Source organism: Dromaius novaehollandiae, chromosome 2 (assembly GCF_036370855.1).
Source record: "Dromaius novaehollandiae isolate bDroNov1 chromosome 2, bDroNov1.hap1, whole genome shotgun sequence".
Taxonomy (NCBI): Eukaryota; Metazoa; Chordata; class Aves; order Casuariiformes; family Dromaiidae; genus Dromaius; species Dromaius novaehollandiae.
The window spans coordinates 154,864,251-154,877,601 of NC_088099.1; the positions used below are offsets into that span (position 1 = coordinate 154,864,251).

Consider the following 13,351-nt stretch of genomic DNA (forward strand, 5'->3'; position numbering starts at 1 on the left):
CTTCTACCTAGTAATGTCAAAATGTTTTCAAGAAGGCAGGAAGAACCTCCATGTAACCAAGGTGGAAATTAGTATGTTCAGGATCACACAGCTGTTTACTGGCTATTCCAGAACTGGTCCTACATCTCCTGGATCTCAGCTTAACATTGCGCAATGGCCTTTCTACTTCGGCGAAATCAAATTTTCACTAACGTTTCCTGACATCAGTTTCTCCACATACTTTAAAAAATGTAGTTAGACTGTAAAACTTGTTAGGGAAAAAGAAAAAAAGTCTAGAGAATTTAGCAACAAAAGTAGATACTGAAGGTAACACAGCATTTCCAATTTCTCAGCTCCCTTTTGTTCCATGATCTCAATCAGATTAACAATTAAGTGATATGAACACCGCTTCACAAAGAAATGTTATGTGATTCAGATATCATAAAAGAGACAGGTTCTGCTTCTCATAAAAATGTTAGGTATTAACTCGTTCTTGAGGAAATACCTGCTTTCTGGAGGAGTCCTTGTGGGACCTACCAGTCAGACAGGCACCACTGGTGGTGTCCCCCAAGAATAAAGTATTTCTGAAGCAGGAGAGCAGAAAAGGACTTCAGTTATTTTGTGTCTCACGATAGCATCCGATTCCAGACTGCCTTGCCTCAGAGAGGCATCCAGGTGCTCCACACCAAAAAAAATTCTGTGCTCTTACCAAAAAAAAAAAAAAAGTCTCCTCCATTTAGGAATGTGGCCGAGTGGTCTCAATGACCTTCAGGTCAAAAAATGAATGATGTCATATTAAATGAGCTCATAGCCAGCATGATACAGACAGTCCCTTCATGATAAAAATTCTTTTACAACCCTGACCTTTTGGATTCAGCTTCCCCGTCCATTTAGATGGGCAGCAGCGATAATCAACTGATCCACTGAAGGCCACAGCCTTTTCCTTACCTGTAATAACAATCTCTCATCCCCTATGACGGCAGCTTGGTTCCAATCAATCACTTCAGAGAATGGCAACTCCCATCCATTGCTGAGCATCACTGGGACACAGGCAGCCTGCACACAGAGCCAGCGCAGTCATTAGAGGATATGCTGTGCGTGTGGTCGATGATTAGTGCAAACTTTGAGGTCCATACCAATGCAATTACCGTAATTTTCTGCAGAACTTTTGACCCGGCTCTCATGAAAAGCAATCAAAAAGAAAGACAATATGGCAAAGAACACCAGGAGCTCGAGACGACAGCACAGCAGCCGAAATTTTTATGGCTTTCCTTTCTATGCTTATTCATATTCACTGCAAGGTAGGTTTTGCAGGCAGAGTGGCAACTGAAAGCCTGTGTTATGCTGACAGACTAGGATAGAACTGGTAAAGTTCTATAAATATAACACCAGAGAATTTAATAAAAAATGATGGCCTTTCTCGCTGCTTTGTGAACCATTCAGCAGGGAGCTAATTCCCTCAATTTTTATAATATGCTGTAAGACAACCCAATAGAAAATGTATGTCATACTTAATTCTAGAGCATTTTTTCCATAAAGGAGGTGAGAAGTTCTTATCCCATTTGATAGCACTTCTCCAATTGGAAGCAACTGCAAAACTTGTCTGTCATCATTGGAAATGTGTCTACAAAAATAAGTGCCTTCTGTTTAAAAAAAAACAAACAAAAAGCACATATTTTCAGCATGTATTTCTCAATCATATGGTTCATCTAAGTTATCTCTTCTTTTGTGTTGTGCAAGTTCCTCTGCACAGAGAACAAGTTAGTGAATATTCAGTAAATAGTTCAGTATTTCAGTAAGTAAGTGATTGCTACTACATGCTGGTCGGCTGGATTGCAGGATCCAAACCAAAAGCCCGTTGAAGTGATGACAGAACCTTCTCTATTACCAGAGGATTTGCATCAAGCCTGTGCTCTGGTTCAGTGTTTTTGGGGCCAAACCAAGCTTAAGTGCTCTGAGCCTGATCCAGATTGGGGTCCAAAGCATGGAATAAAGAGGAACTTTCAGATTGCTGTACAGGCCTTTGTAATATATATTACACATGGGATCTTAGACTAGTCAAGTCTCTGTATTATAGCAGTGCATTTACTGTGTAAAGAACTGTGATCTTCTGTAAAGAAATTACATTAGTGCATGAAAAAAGCCAACTAGAAAATGCTTAGCAATGTATTTCCATGTTTAAAACATTCCACTGATGTGAATTATGTCCTTCAACATGCCCAGGAACCAGACAGGAATTTGGAATTCATCATAGTCGGTGTATACTGCTGCTAGCCTGGTAGGAAAACCCACCAGCCCTGAATTTTATCACCACCATTAGGAAGCCCTCCAAATTCTGTACAGTGGTGTACCGTCACTGCTTTCTTCTCCTGAGGCAATCTATCTAGTGGAAGCTGTGTGACCTGTGGTGATCTTGGGCCCAGTCAAGGAAAGAGCTGACCAGTGCTTTTTAGAGGATCTGAAGCTACTTGTCATCCCCAAGAAGCCTGTCCCACTGCTTCCTTTGAAGAGGCTGGAGAAAGCACAGCACTTTGCAGAGCATTAATCTTCTCCTGAGTGGGAGCAAAGAGGAGACAGTCCAGAACTTGGATCTCCAATATGATGGTAGGGGTGGGATTCAGTGGCTAAACATAAGTGCCATTTGAGATGTTCTAGGCTATCTGAGACACCCACCCAAGGCTGGCAGATACGATGCAAGAGCTACAGGAGACCTGCACCCTTCTGGAGAAGCCAAAAGACAAAAGAGTAGCCCAGGGCTTCTGAACAACACCACACACCTGCATTTATGCACCTGAATCCCACTCTACATTTTGTTAAACAATACTCTACTTTTTAATAGGGGCTGGGACATTTTGTGGATGATGAAGAAAGGTAATGTGATGCTATTTCCTAAACAGCTTTACTGCCAATGTTGGGACGGTTCCTGAATGGCAAAGGCAAGACCCTGTAAGGTGTCCTCATGTGCAATCTCACTGACACCAAGAAGCGCCCCAGCCTGCCCTTCCCTTTATTCTGGCTTCCATGTAGGCAAAATCTAGATGCAAGTCCCAGAGGGGAGCTGTAGCATCCCCCAACAGTTGCTCCCTATGGCTGACTGAAGTTGCAAGACCTCAGGGATGAGCTGACGTTTGCAAAAAGGAAAGTCATGCCAGCAGCAGTCAGTGGCAGGCTGGTAACAGAAGTCTTACCACCGTGCTGCCAAGCTTCACTGCTGCAGGGACTCGGGAGCTGATTTCCTTTGATCTCTGGTGCTGACCAAAAGCAAAAGTAGACCCATCAACTGAAATGTTTTTAAATTGCGAAGGGGATCTGTGTGCTGTTCCGGACACAGTCCTGAACACCATAAGCTCCCCAAGACCAGCCCACATCAACCTCCTGCTTCATGTCATGCTTCCATTTGGGGCTTTAAAGCCACCGGGCCACTCTCTGCATGGTCAGCATGCAGCACCACAAGACAGATGGTGCATAAGCAGGTCCAGTTTGGCTATGTGAAAAGAAAAAGCTATTTTTAGCGCCCCAGGGTTTACTTGGAGAGGTCAGTGTCTCCCACAGGAAGCCTCACAGCTTGACAAAATACTGCTCTAAACCAGCCCAACCTCAAAGCCCCACTCAACCAGGGAAACCCTTTTCCTGGAGGTAACGCAATTCAGCCTGCAGACGAGCTCAGCGCTCAGACCCTCCTGGGAAGAAGCTGCCAATTGCTCCACAAGTATGAATAGAGGCTTTTGCAAAGTGGATTACTGTCCGCTAGGGAAATGAGGCACGTTTCCCTCCTCCCCACCGCCTTGCTATTGCACGCTCAACGCCAGCCAGCATAGCCAACGCTATAAATCCGGCTCTTACCTGCAAGGCTTCCAGAAACCTGAAAGAGCCAAGCCTGCGGCCACGGGGAACCAGACAGAAAGTGGCATTGTGCAGCATTTCACGGTAATCATACCTAACAAGGACAGGGGAGAAAAGAGAAAATTCAATTAGCGGTGAGTCCTAGGGTAACTGTGCATGAAAATGCAAACAGCTGCTGAGACACATCTGGATAAAATCATCTCTGACGAAGGCCGCTCACCATCAGGCTAACTAGCTCTGTGTGTGTGCGTGTGTGTGCGTGCGTGTGTGTTTACACATGTGTTAGCCATCTCTCACGCTCCTTTTTGTTCATCCTAAGGAGGAATAAATGTGGGAAAAAGTTGGAGAAAGCAACAAAACTGAGAATGAAAATAATAATTTTGCCTTAGCAATAATCACTCTTTTCTGTATAAATAGGTGAGCACGAGTGCACGACAATAAACTTGCATTAAACATTTTTACATCCAAAACGCTGTCATGGCAATTCGGTGAATCTGATTCCTATTCAGATGTAGTCGAAGTCATGCACAACTGTGTTCATTTTTGCCTGAGAGGTTTGTAAAAAGCACACAAATATTCAAACTACGCCACACAAGTCTTTCCTTATCAATCAGGCATTAAAAAGGGGGGTGGGGGTTGACAACGTCTCGCTCAGTGGCTGTTGTGATGTGCGGTGAGAGGAAGAGGAATACGCTGCTTCGGCAGCCAAATTTTGGCAATTAACCAGGCAGCGGCAATGACCCCTGCTCCTCTGAATGAAAACTTTCAGCTAGACACTCCTGGGGTTTTTCTGATGCCATCAATCACTTCAAAACCATTTACCAAAAACACGTATCAAGCCCTAACAGTTTCAAGCCGGTTATTAGCTTATTAGCAGCTATTGTACTTCTGGCGAACCTGTGGACCTGGAAATGGCATTGACCTCGCGGGCCAGCTCGGGTTCAGACAAAAGGATCAAGATTAAATATCCCTCATTTCTGAAGTTTCCTGGACTCTGGAGACAGATGTTATTTTGACAGTAACTTGTGGCACTGAAATTTTTTAACACTAATAATCTAATTTAATCATAGCTGGCAGGCACAGTGAATTTTTTTGTATGTGTGTACATGTATATATGTATGTATATGATTACATTTTGTATATAAAAAAGTCCAGAACCACATTTATAATCTTACACAGGCCAGACAGATGGGAGTAAGCCAATTTTCAATTATAAGCACCGTCTTTAGGCAGAGACATCTTGCAAAGGCCCATTTGCTTAAACAAGCGTGTATAGCTAATTTGCACAAGAAAAGGTCACTGTGAATGGATTAAGATTATCTCCACTGAGAGTAAAATAAAAACCCTCGTTGCATTAATTAAAACTACAAAACAGACTTCAGAGTAGGCTTCTTTAAAAACCAGGTCTCAACTTTGGCTAGATAAAATATATATATTCCATATGAGTAGCAGCAATTCCTTTTTCTCAGTGTGGCATATTGTTTGGCAACTAAGTCCCAGCTCAACAGGCAGCAGTGACACTGCACGTGGAGGGAAAAGGCTCGGAAGCTGGCACACGGGGGAAAAAAAGGTTGCCGTTTTTAAGGCACTCTTCTTTCACACACTGAGAGGTCTAAGCCTCATCGCTTTCACTGCATATTGTATGACAGAAAATTTTAATAAATACCAGAAATAGAATACCCCGTAGGGCTAGAATACACCAGTCATAAGTCCCCCATCATTAGCTTGCTAAAAATGTAAAATCCTGTTAAGACCCTGGAACGCAACAATATCCACAAAACGTCAATGGCAGAATCGGAACACAAAGAAGCCGCAGAGAATGAGGCCAGTGGACGCGAGGCCTCCATCTGCCACCGCCTTTTTACATTCAGCACCTTTTCTTTCATATCTAACATGCTGATACTAGGATAGTTTTTCAAAGGGAAAAACAAAAAGGATTTTGTTGGCCATTTCCCACCTGAAAACCAGTTAGCATCTCGCTCCCATTTGCGCTTTTTAAAGCTTAACCTGTGATTTATTGCTTAGCTCAGGAATAGCATGGTCCATGGTCATCAAGCAATTTATCTACATCATACACACACAGAGCGCCTCATCCTAGCCTTGATGCATGGGCACAAAATTTCCACTCACTGCAGGGAGGACCCCCCAAATGTAACAGCAGAACTGGCGTAGAGCAATATCCATCAAGAGCTTCAAGCTACAGGTAATGAATTGCACCAGAGAGTCTTTTCACGAACAAATTTCATTGCAACTTGAATGTTTTAAGGTGGCACAACACAATCTGTGAGAGCAGCGCTAAAGGAGTCATTTTGAATTTAATCCCCTGCAGCTAACACTCTGGGATTAATCATCTCTTTCTTTGAAATCCTTAAGCACAATGTGCTAATTTTACTTCTACTAGTTCCTGGCTAGTACGGAAAGCAATGGGGGTACACTGATTTAACCAAAAGAAAGCACATAGCCCAATATGCTTAAATATGGATTTGGAAATGCATTTCTCACAACCCCCGGAGACACAAAGATGGAAATATCTCTGCCAGTTGTAAACAAGTCTTTGAAATGTGAAGCAGCATTTACAGTGGAAATGTTTTATATGTACAAAATAATACTTTACACTAGTCTTTAGCAGAGACCATTTCATGTTTTTCTCATACTGCCATGCACCACTTGGAGAAGACACCAGCCACTAAAACGTTTGGTGCTAAGTTCACCTGCAGCCCACAGACTCTGTGGTGAACAAATGCTTCAGGGTTGACTGTGAGGCAGAGCGAGAGGTGCTCGGCACGAGTTCAGGCGCCGAACAGATATAAAACCAGCAATAACAAGAACGATAAAAGCATGACTATATGGACGTGACCAACGTTGAGATTGTGCCTGGTGGGAGCCCTGAGCCCCACACTGAGGACCTGCGGGACCGTGCTGCAAGCACAGACTTCAGACTCTCTCCTGTTCAACCCGGTCCAATTTTCAGACATCCACAAACAACTACTTTCGTAGGATACATTCAGCACTATCCAGGGACCTATTGCAAATACAGGCATTGCACCAAAAACTGGTTTGATTTCTTCATGCTCTTCACTGACTAATCTGAACAAGGCCTCTGGGAGGCAGTTAAATATTACAACCCCATTCCCAGTTCGTGGAGCGGGCTGAAGTAACAGAGAAAACAGTCAAGTGCTTAAAAGACGTTCTTCTAGATCTTCCTTTTCTTTTTCTACCCTGGAAATGGGCAAATATATCCATTTTTAGTAACATCTGAGGATTGCGGGAAAATTTGCTTACAGTATTTTAGTTTGCTGTGGTTTCTCCATACCCGGAGCTCCCAGCTTGTGGGGCCTGAACTATCTGCGTATCCAGACATTTTCATTTCACCCAGCTATGCAGGTTGCTAGAAACCATTTACGCCGGGGAAATTGGAGTGATAATAACCTTCCACAACCTGGGCTTGCAGCGGGAGAGGTTGCAGCGCTTCCCTCTCCCCGGCGCTCGCGGGCAACGTGCGCGCTTGGGGGCAGTTCTTCGTTATTTCTGTTACTCAGGGGTCGCATTCTCCCTAGCGCTTACTGTTGGTGCAATGTTGGCAGTTAATGTTCCCAAGCATTTATTGTAGAAAAGCTTTGAAAGGAGTCTGCTGCTTTGCTCATGGGTATTTATTTGCAGAAGGCTCCTGCTTCCTCCTCTGAAGACTGCAGTGGAGGCGGGGGGCACTCGTTCATCGCTTTATCCCAATACTCCTTCATTCTGCGCGTTCACATGGAGGTAAATCTTTACTGCCAATTTTAAGGATGGCTTGGCCTGGGCCTCAGCTGTGTCAGTCAGACATGTTAAAACCCCAAATGCATATGCTTTTAAAATGTCAGTTGGGGTTTGAAAACTAAAATAGCTAGAGATTTAACCCAAAGCTCACGTCCTTCTGTAAGGATCAGCAGTATGTTTTATTAACTTTCAGGCTTCCTTCCATAATGATTAAGTGCATCATGTTTGCAGCTAATACCTTTTTAGGCAGCATAAACAAATAGCTCTATTTGTAATCAATTCTAATTTATTCACATTTTAATTGAAATATCCCCTCCCTGCTACCACCCATAGCTGAGAAAACATGTACGGCCCCATCTATCATGCAGGTGTAAACACTAAAACGCTGTGTGGGCAATTACCAGAAGAAGAAATGCTGTTCAGCAAAATGCTCTTATAATTTTAACTCCTTGATCCAACACATTGCTTCTGTCGGTCCCCTTTTCTTTTTTTCCCCCTTTTTTTCTTTTCTTTTTTTTTTTTTTGATGTGCCGACCTTGTCAATCAGCCCTGGGATTAGGCAGCTGCTTGGAATTCCTGGTCCTCCGTTATCCTACGGAGCCCGGGCCGGCTGCAGAGGCTCTGCAGTGACTAATCAGCCATGCCATGCATTCCTGCCTACAGCTTAAGCATTTCCCCATGTCACTACACTTAAGAGATTATAAACTACCCTGGGAAACATTTTCACTACAAATTTTTTGTATAAACTTTTTTTTTTTCCAAATCGCCATCCTCACCGCCATTGATTGAAAAGAGGTCTAAAAGAGAAGCCAGGCTGTTTTAGACTGGACCAGCACGTATGTCTAGCTACTCATGATCATATTTTATCCAGATATATACCACCTGTCATGTGGGAATCATAAAGCAGTGCACAAATTTTCTTATATAATTCTCCGAACACTGGTATAGGGTATCATTGCCCTCTCCATTTCCCAGATGGAAAACCCGAGATACAGATGACTGGTTGCTCCTCAAGTAGCTAGGCAGAACCTGGGAACCCTAAAATCAGTGTCCTGACCTGCCTCCCATCCTCTCTGACAATACACCACAGACTGAAAAGCTGCCAAACGTTATCTCTGTCAAAATTCAGATGGAAATACAGGAGCAGAACAAATAAGATGGACTTAACCCAGCAGTATATATTTTAAGAGTGCCACATATAATCAATCTTTTGGAATATGTTGGAGCTCATCTTTGGCAGGGAGCATCAGCACATACCGCTGTGGATGTCAGATGGGACTAGAGCTGTTTTTTCTTTCCCAAGCCAAAAATTGCTATGGCATGCAACCAAATATGTCCAGGGCTGCCTCCCTGAATCTGCAAGCCCATGACCTCACGCTGCATCTTCCAAAAGTATTTGGATCAGCTCAAGTGCTACAACTAAGATATTAAACACACATTATATTGCAAGGCTAAATGGCAGAGTGTTTCCTAGTTTTCCAGTATATTAAGTTTCAGCTATTAACCAATCAGCCAGCTTTCCACGTATAAATTCTTAATGCAGACGGCTGTGAACTATTGGCTGGAGAGCCTGAAAAGGAACCCGTTCGGCCACATGGAGTGTCTCGTTGCTGGGTTCCCATTAAGGTATCTTGGCTTCTAAATAGACTGACAAGTAAAACTTGGCACCAAAAGCACCAAGTGAATAACTGCCTTTGTAGAAAACCTGACAGCTCAGCTGTGCCTCGGATAGATAGCTGCCTAAGACCGAGCTCTGAGGACTCACGCATCCTACTTGGAAGGGTGCCGTCACCGCAAACTACTTATATTGGGATTACGGCTGCGCAACGCTTTTGGCTGATCTTACTCCTAGCTAACAGGCAAGTGGCTGGCCGTTCATTTCCCTCCCTCTCCACAAGCCTTGGTTCTGGAATTAGAAAGTTTGGAGGTGCAAAAACATAATTGGAAAACTTTTTTTTCCTGCTTAAAGGGCTAATTGATTTCACAGGTGTTTAATTATCATTTGCTGTGAGATAATACCTTGTAGTGCCGTAAAAAATGGATTTAATTTTCGAGTGCTTGCAAAACCATTGCCAAAGCCAAGTTAGAGCTAAGCTAGATAATTATTCTATAAATCAAACACACTGCCTCCTTTCTTTGAAATTTTTAATACTTGGCTATAACGATATCTGACGACCTTGAAACTAACATAAAAAGGATTTTCTTGCCAAGTGCTGAAAGGCAGCCGTTGGAGTATTTCATTCAGCCTGGTTCATTAACGGCGAAGCAGCCAGCCATGCTGCCCTGGCTCCAGGTCCAAAAGATGCCAAGGTGCAAGTACAGTAGGGCGTGCATGAAAAAACAGCGTTCTTGGCACACAGCTAACGGCCAAACACGGTTATGAGGATGAGCTGAATCTGAAAATGCTGCAAAACTCATGGAAATGTTGCAAAATTCTTCTAGGCCAAGCACTGGAAATGAAACTTCAGAAACGTTCAGCAACTAACGTCAAGGTTATTTCTCCTTTCTGGGTAAAGAATTGTACCAGCATCTTCTTCTAGTTCAGAAGGGTAGGTCAGCAAAGAAAAAAAAGGGAAGTACACCTTTCACTTTAAAAGACTAATAAGAAGATAAAAAGATACTGGTAGAAGGCTTTTGTTACAGTTAAGATGGACAATAACCATTGACATCTAAATCATCTTTAAAGTCTTCAATGGCATCATGGTTGTACTCTGTCCACTTACATATTATACACAGAAATGTTTGAATACACAAGCCATTAAGTCAAAGTACGTTCTAACAGATAAAATATGCTTTAATGATTTCTCAGAACACAATGTTTTGTCTAAATAGACATGCAGCACGCCCTGTGTATCTATAATGGCTCAGGCAAAGTAAGCACCATGTTTGGACTGCCGAAGACTATCCAGCTGGCTTATATGACAGAGGTTACATGACCTAGAAGTCTTATCCAGTAGCAAATGTTTTCTCACCAGCATCATTTGATGTTTAAAGCTACTGATTATTTAACAAATGTGCCAGAGAGGGTTCATAGGTAGCGTATCAGAGTCAAAACTTGTGGATGTGCCTCTCTAGACAGAATTAAGCCCCAGTTATGAGCAAGCTGCCAATCCACGTGTGTAGTCCTTTCTCTGAAAGTAAGTGCTCGCTCTTAGGTTTTGAAAGCCGCTAAGAGCGCCTGTCTCCCAGCAGTACTACCCCGTACCAGCAGTGAGAAACCTCACAACAGGTCTGAATCAGAAAAGTCAGGGAGGAAGTAAAAGCACTGCTAAGTTCCTCCAAGGAATGCAAACGCAGCATCGCAGACTGTGGATTCAGTACAGTCTCGTCTGGTGAGAAAGCCTTAAAGACACTGATATTTGCCTGCATGGATGCATGCACAAGACCGCACGTACGCAGAATAACAGTGTAGGCTGCTAAATGGACCTAACTCCCCTGCCACTCCCCTCTGAAGTGACCATATACTCCTACGAATCCTCTTTGCCAGAAATGTGCACGCCTGGCACTAATCACCCAACAAGCTGCTTGAATCTTACAACAAAGATAAGACCGAGCTGTTAAGATTATCTAGGAGCTCAAGGCACGTCCAGGTAAGCAGGTTCTTTCTAACAGAATTCCAACAATAAACTATGCCCAATGCTTTGCATCATTATGGTGCCTCTACCTTGCCATCTTCTAGAGATCACAAAAGTCTTTTGAATATTTTAATATAAAGAACCTCAGCCTGTCAGCGAGAGAACAAAGAAGCATTTCCATCTTACTGATGGGGAAACTGCTACGGAGCCTCGCTGCACAGCAAAGTCCTGTGTGCAGTCAGGGAAGGGTTGTACATCTCCCAACTCTGAACTTCTGCTTCACCTCCTCAGCCATGTCCCCAGTACTTTGCATAGAAAAACACAGAATTAAGTTAAAAGTGATATCTAACTCTTGACAGTGTGCTCTGGCATATTGATGGATAACTAATTCTTAAAATTGGGTATATGACATTCTTGCCTTCACAGAGTGACTTTGTTAGGTCTTTAGTCTTCTTCTGGCAGCGGAGCAGTGTCAAATGTGTGTCCTAAAGAGCCCCCACCTGGTCCCACTAACTAACCTCAAATGCTTCGACAGTTGAGCTGTGAATATCTTTGGAGTAACTTTCCACTGCAAAGTTGGTGCTTTTATTGATTTCTTCTCTAACTTAAAAGAAAAAAACCTCCTACTACTGGAATTTTAGTTATTAAAGCATCAGTTTGGATTAAAGACCCAAACAAAGAAAAATCCATACCACATTTTCTGAACAAAGAAACAAATTTTAGCTCATCTGCCGCCTACTCTAATTTTGAGATTACAGGACATACCTGAAAGCCTCAGAGTACAGAGAAATAAAAGACTTATTGTGAGATCTTTCACCTGTCAACACCTGCAAGTTCTGAAGCCAACGATTCCCTGCTGCCTGACAAAAAAAGCCTCCAAATCTTTCTTAATTATTTTAAATAGCTTTATATTGAAAACTGGAGGTAAAAAAAAGTGCTAAAGAGGATCAGTTTTCTAGAGTGTCATGCTGCAATATCTGGGGTTACTGGATGCTTTAACTAAACCAGGAGAAATGCCTGATCACACTGAAAAGCCCTATACATTAAAATAGGGATAAAATTAGTATTTTATGGCCATGTAAGTCATGGTCCAATAACTGGATCCACTGGAGTCTACTGCACTCTGCCATAAGGAGCACTGTCCTCTATACTAAGCTGCCTGTAGGATCTGGATTTCAGTAGGATACTAGAGAAGCCACAAAACACCACAGGTTGAATTAGAAGGGGTGATCATTTCTATTCATGCTTTGAGCGTCTGGTTGAGCTCCTTACCAAATGGTTTAAAATAGTCCTTACGGAGCTTATTGTATTCTATTCAGCTGCACAGATTTTCCCATTACAGCTATCGAGCTCCTAAGTGACTTGTTGGCATCTTTAAAAGTTATAGTTCTCTAGACTCTAGATGTAACATCTAAAAACGGAAAGCAAAGATGATGTGCAATACTGGGCCTAATTATGCTGGAGTTCATTTCTGTGAATGACTAGATTTGTTTCCAAAGAAAAAAAGAGGGATTTTATACAGGAAATGCTGGCAGAGCCACGCACTGTCTAGCCTTGCTGACCCAAAATGCAATCAGTCTTGGAGAAAAAATCAGTTCAGCAAATCCATGGAACAGCTCTGAATGAAAGGGAGAAGTGATTTATCTGAGGCCATAAGAAGTCAGCTGTAGGAACACAACAGATCAAGATACTTCAGTATTTCAGTCGTTTATTAGTTCTCATATTCACCTGCATCTCAGGATCTCAAAGCACTTTCTATCCCCATTTTATAAATAAGGCAAAGCGGCCTCAAAAATAGGACCAGGACACAAATTAGGGGTGGAGAAAAAAAGCACTACTTCTCCATGTTTTAATTGTGGAGCTCTGAACTTGAGGGTGAAACGCCAGCCGTGTTACCGTCCGGGGGGAGCTTCTCCTGAGCGCTCGAATGGGATTTTCAGAAACCCTCCGCAACGCCCGAATCCTGCTTCCACTGAAATTAACTCCTCCTGTTAAGCCCTAGCTAAGTGCTTGAGAAAATCTCACCCTGCAGTTTTCTTTCTGTAGCTGCTATTGGCTTCAATCAGAGTCAAAAATCAATGCATTTGTTTACACATCTGGCGACTGCAGGCCCTTGGGTTCCACCACAAAGCGTTTTGGGAAGAGCGGTGGCATTTGAAGAAGCAGGTGAAGCTCACAGAGGTCCTTTATTATTTATC

General features: G+C 42.9%; 1 protein-coding gene across 2 annotated transcripts in view; it reads right to left on the minus strand.

The window, feature by feature from the left end:
• The window catches only part of EXT1 (exostosin glycosyltransferase 1), a 191,487-nt gene that overhangs the window by 27,016 nt on the left and 151,120 nt on the right, over nt 1-13,351 (minus strand). For both annotated transcript variants that reach the window (XM_026110092.2, XM_064507825.1), the window contains exons 2-3: nt 3,823-3,916; nt 928-1,035 (exon numbers count right to left, since the gene is read on the minus strand). In XM_026110092.2, the coding sequence (XP_025965877.2) occupies nt 928-1,035; nt 3,823-3,916 (202 nt within the window). The remainder of the gene's footprint in view (nt 1-927; nt 1,036-3,822; nt 3,917-13,351) is intronic.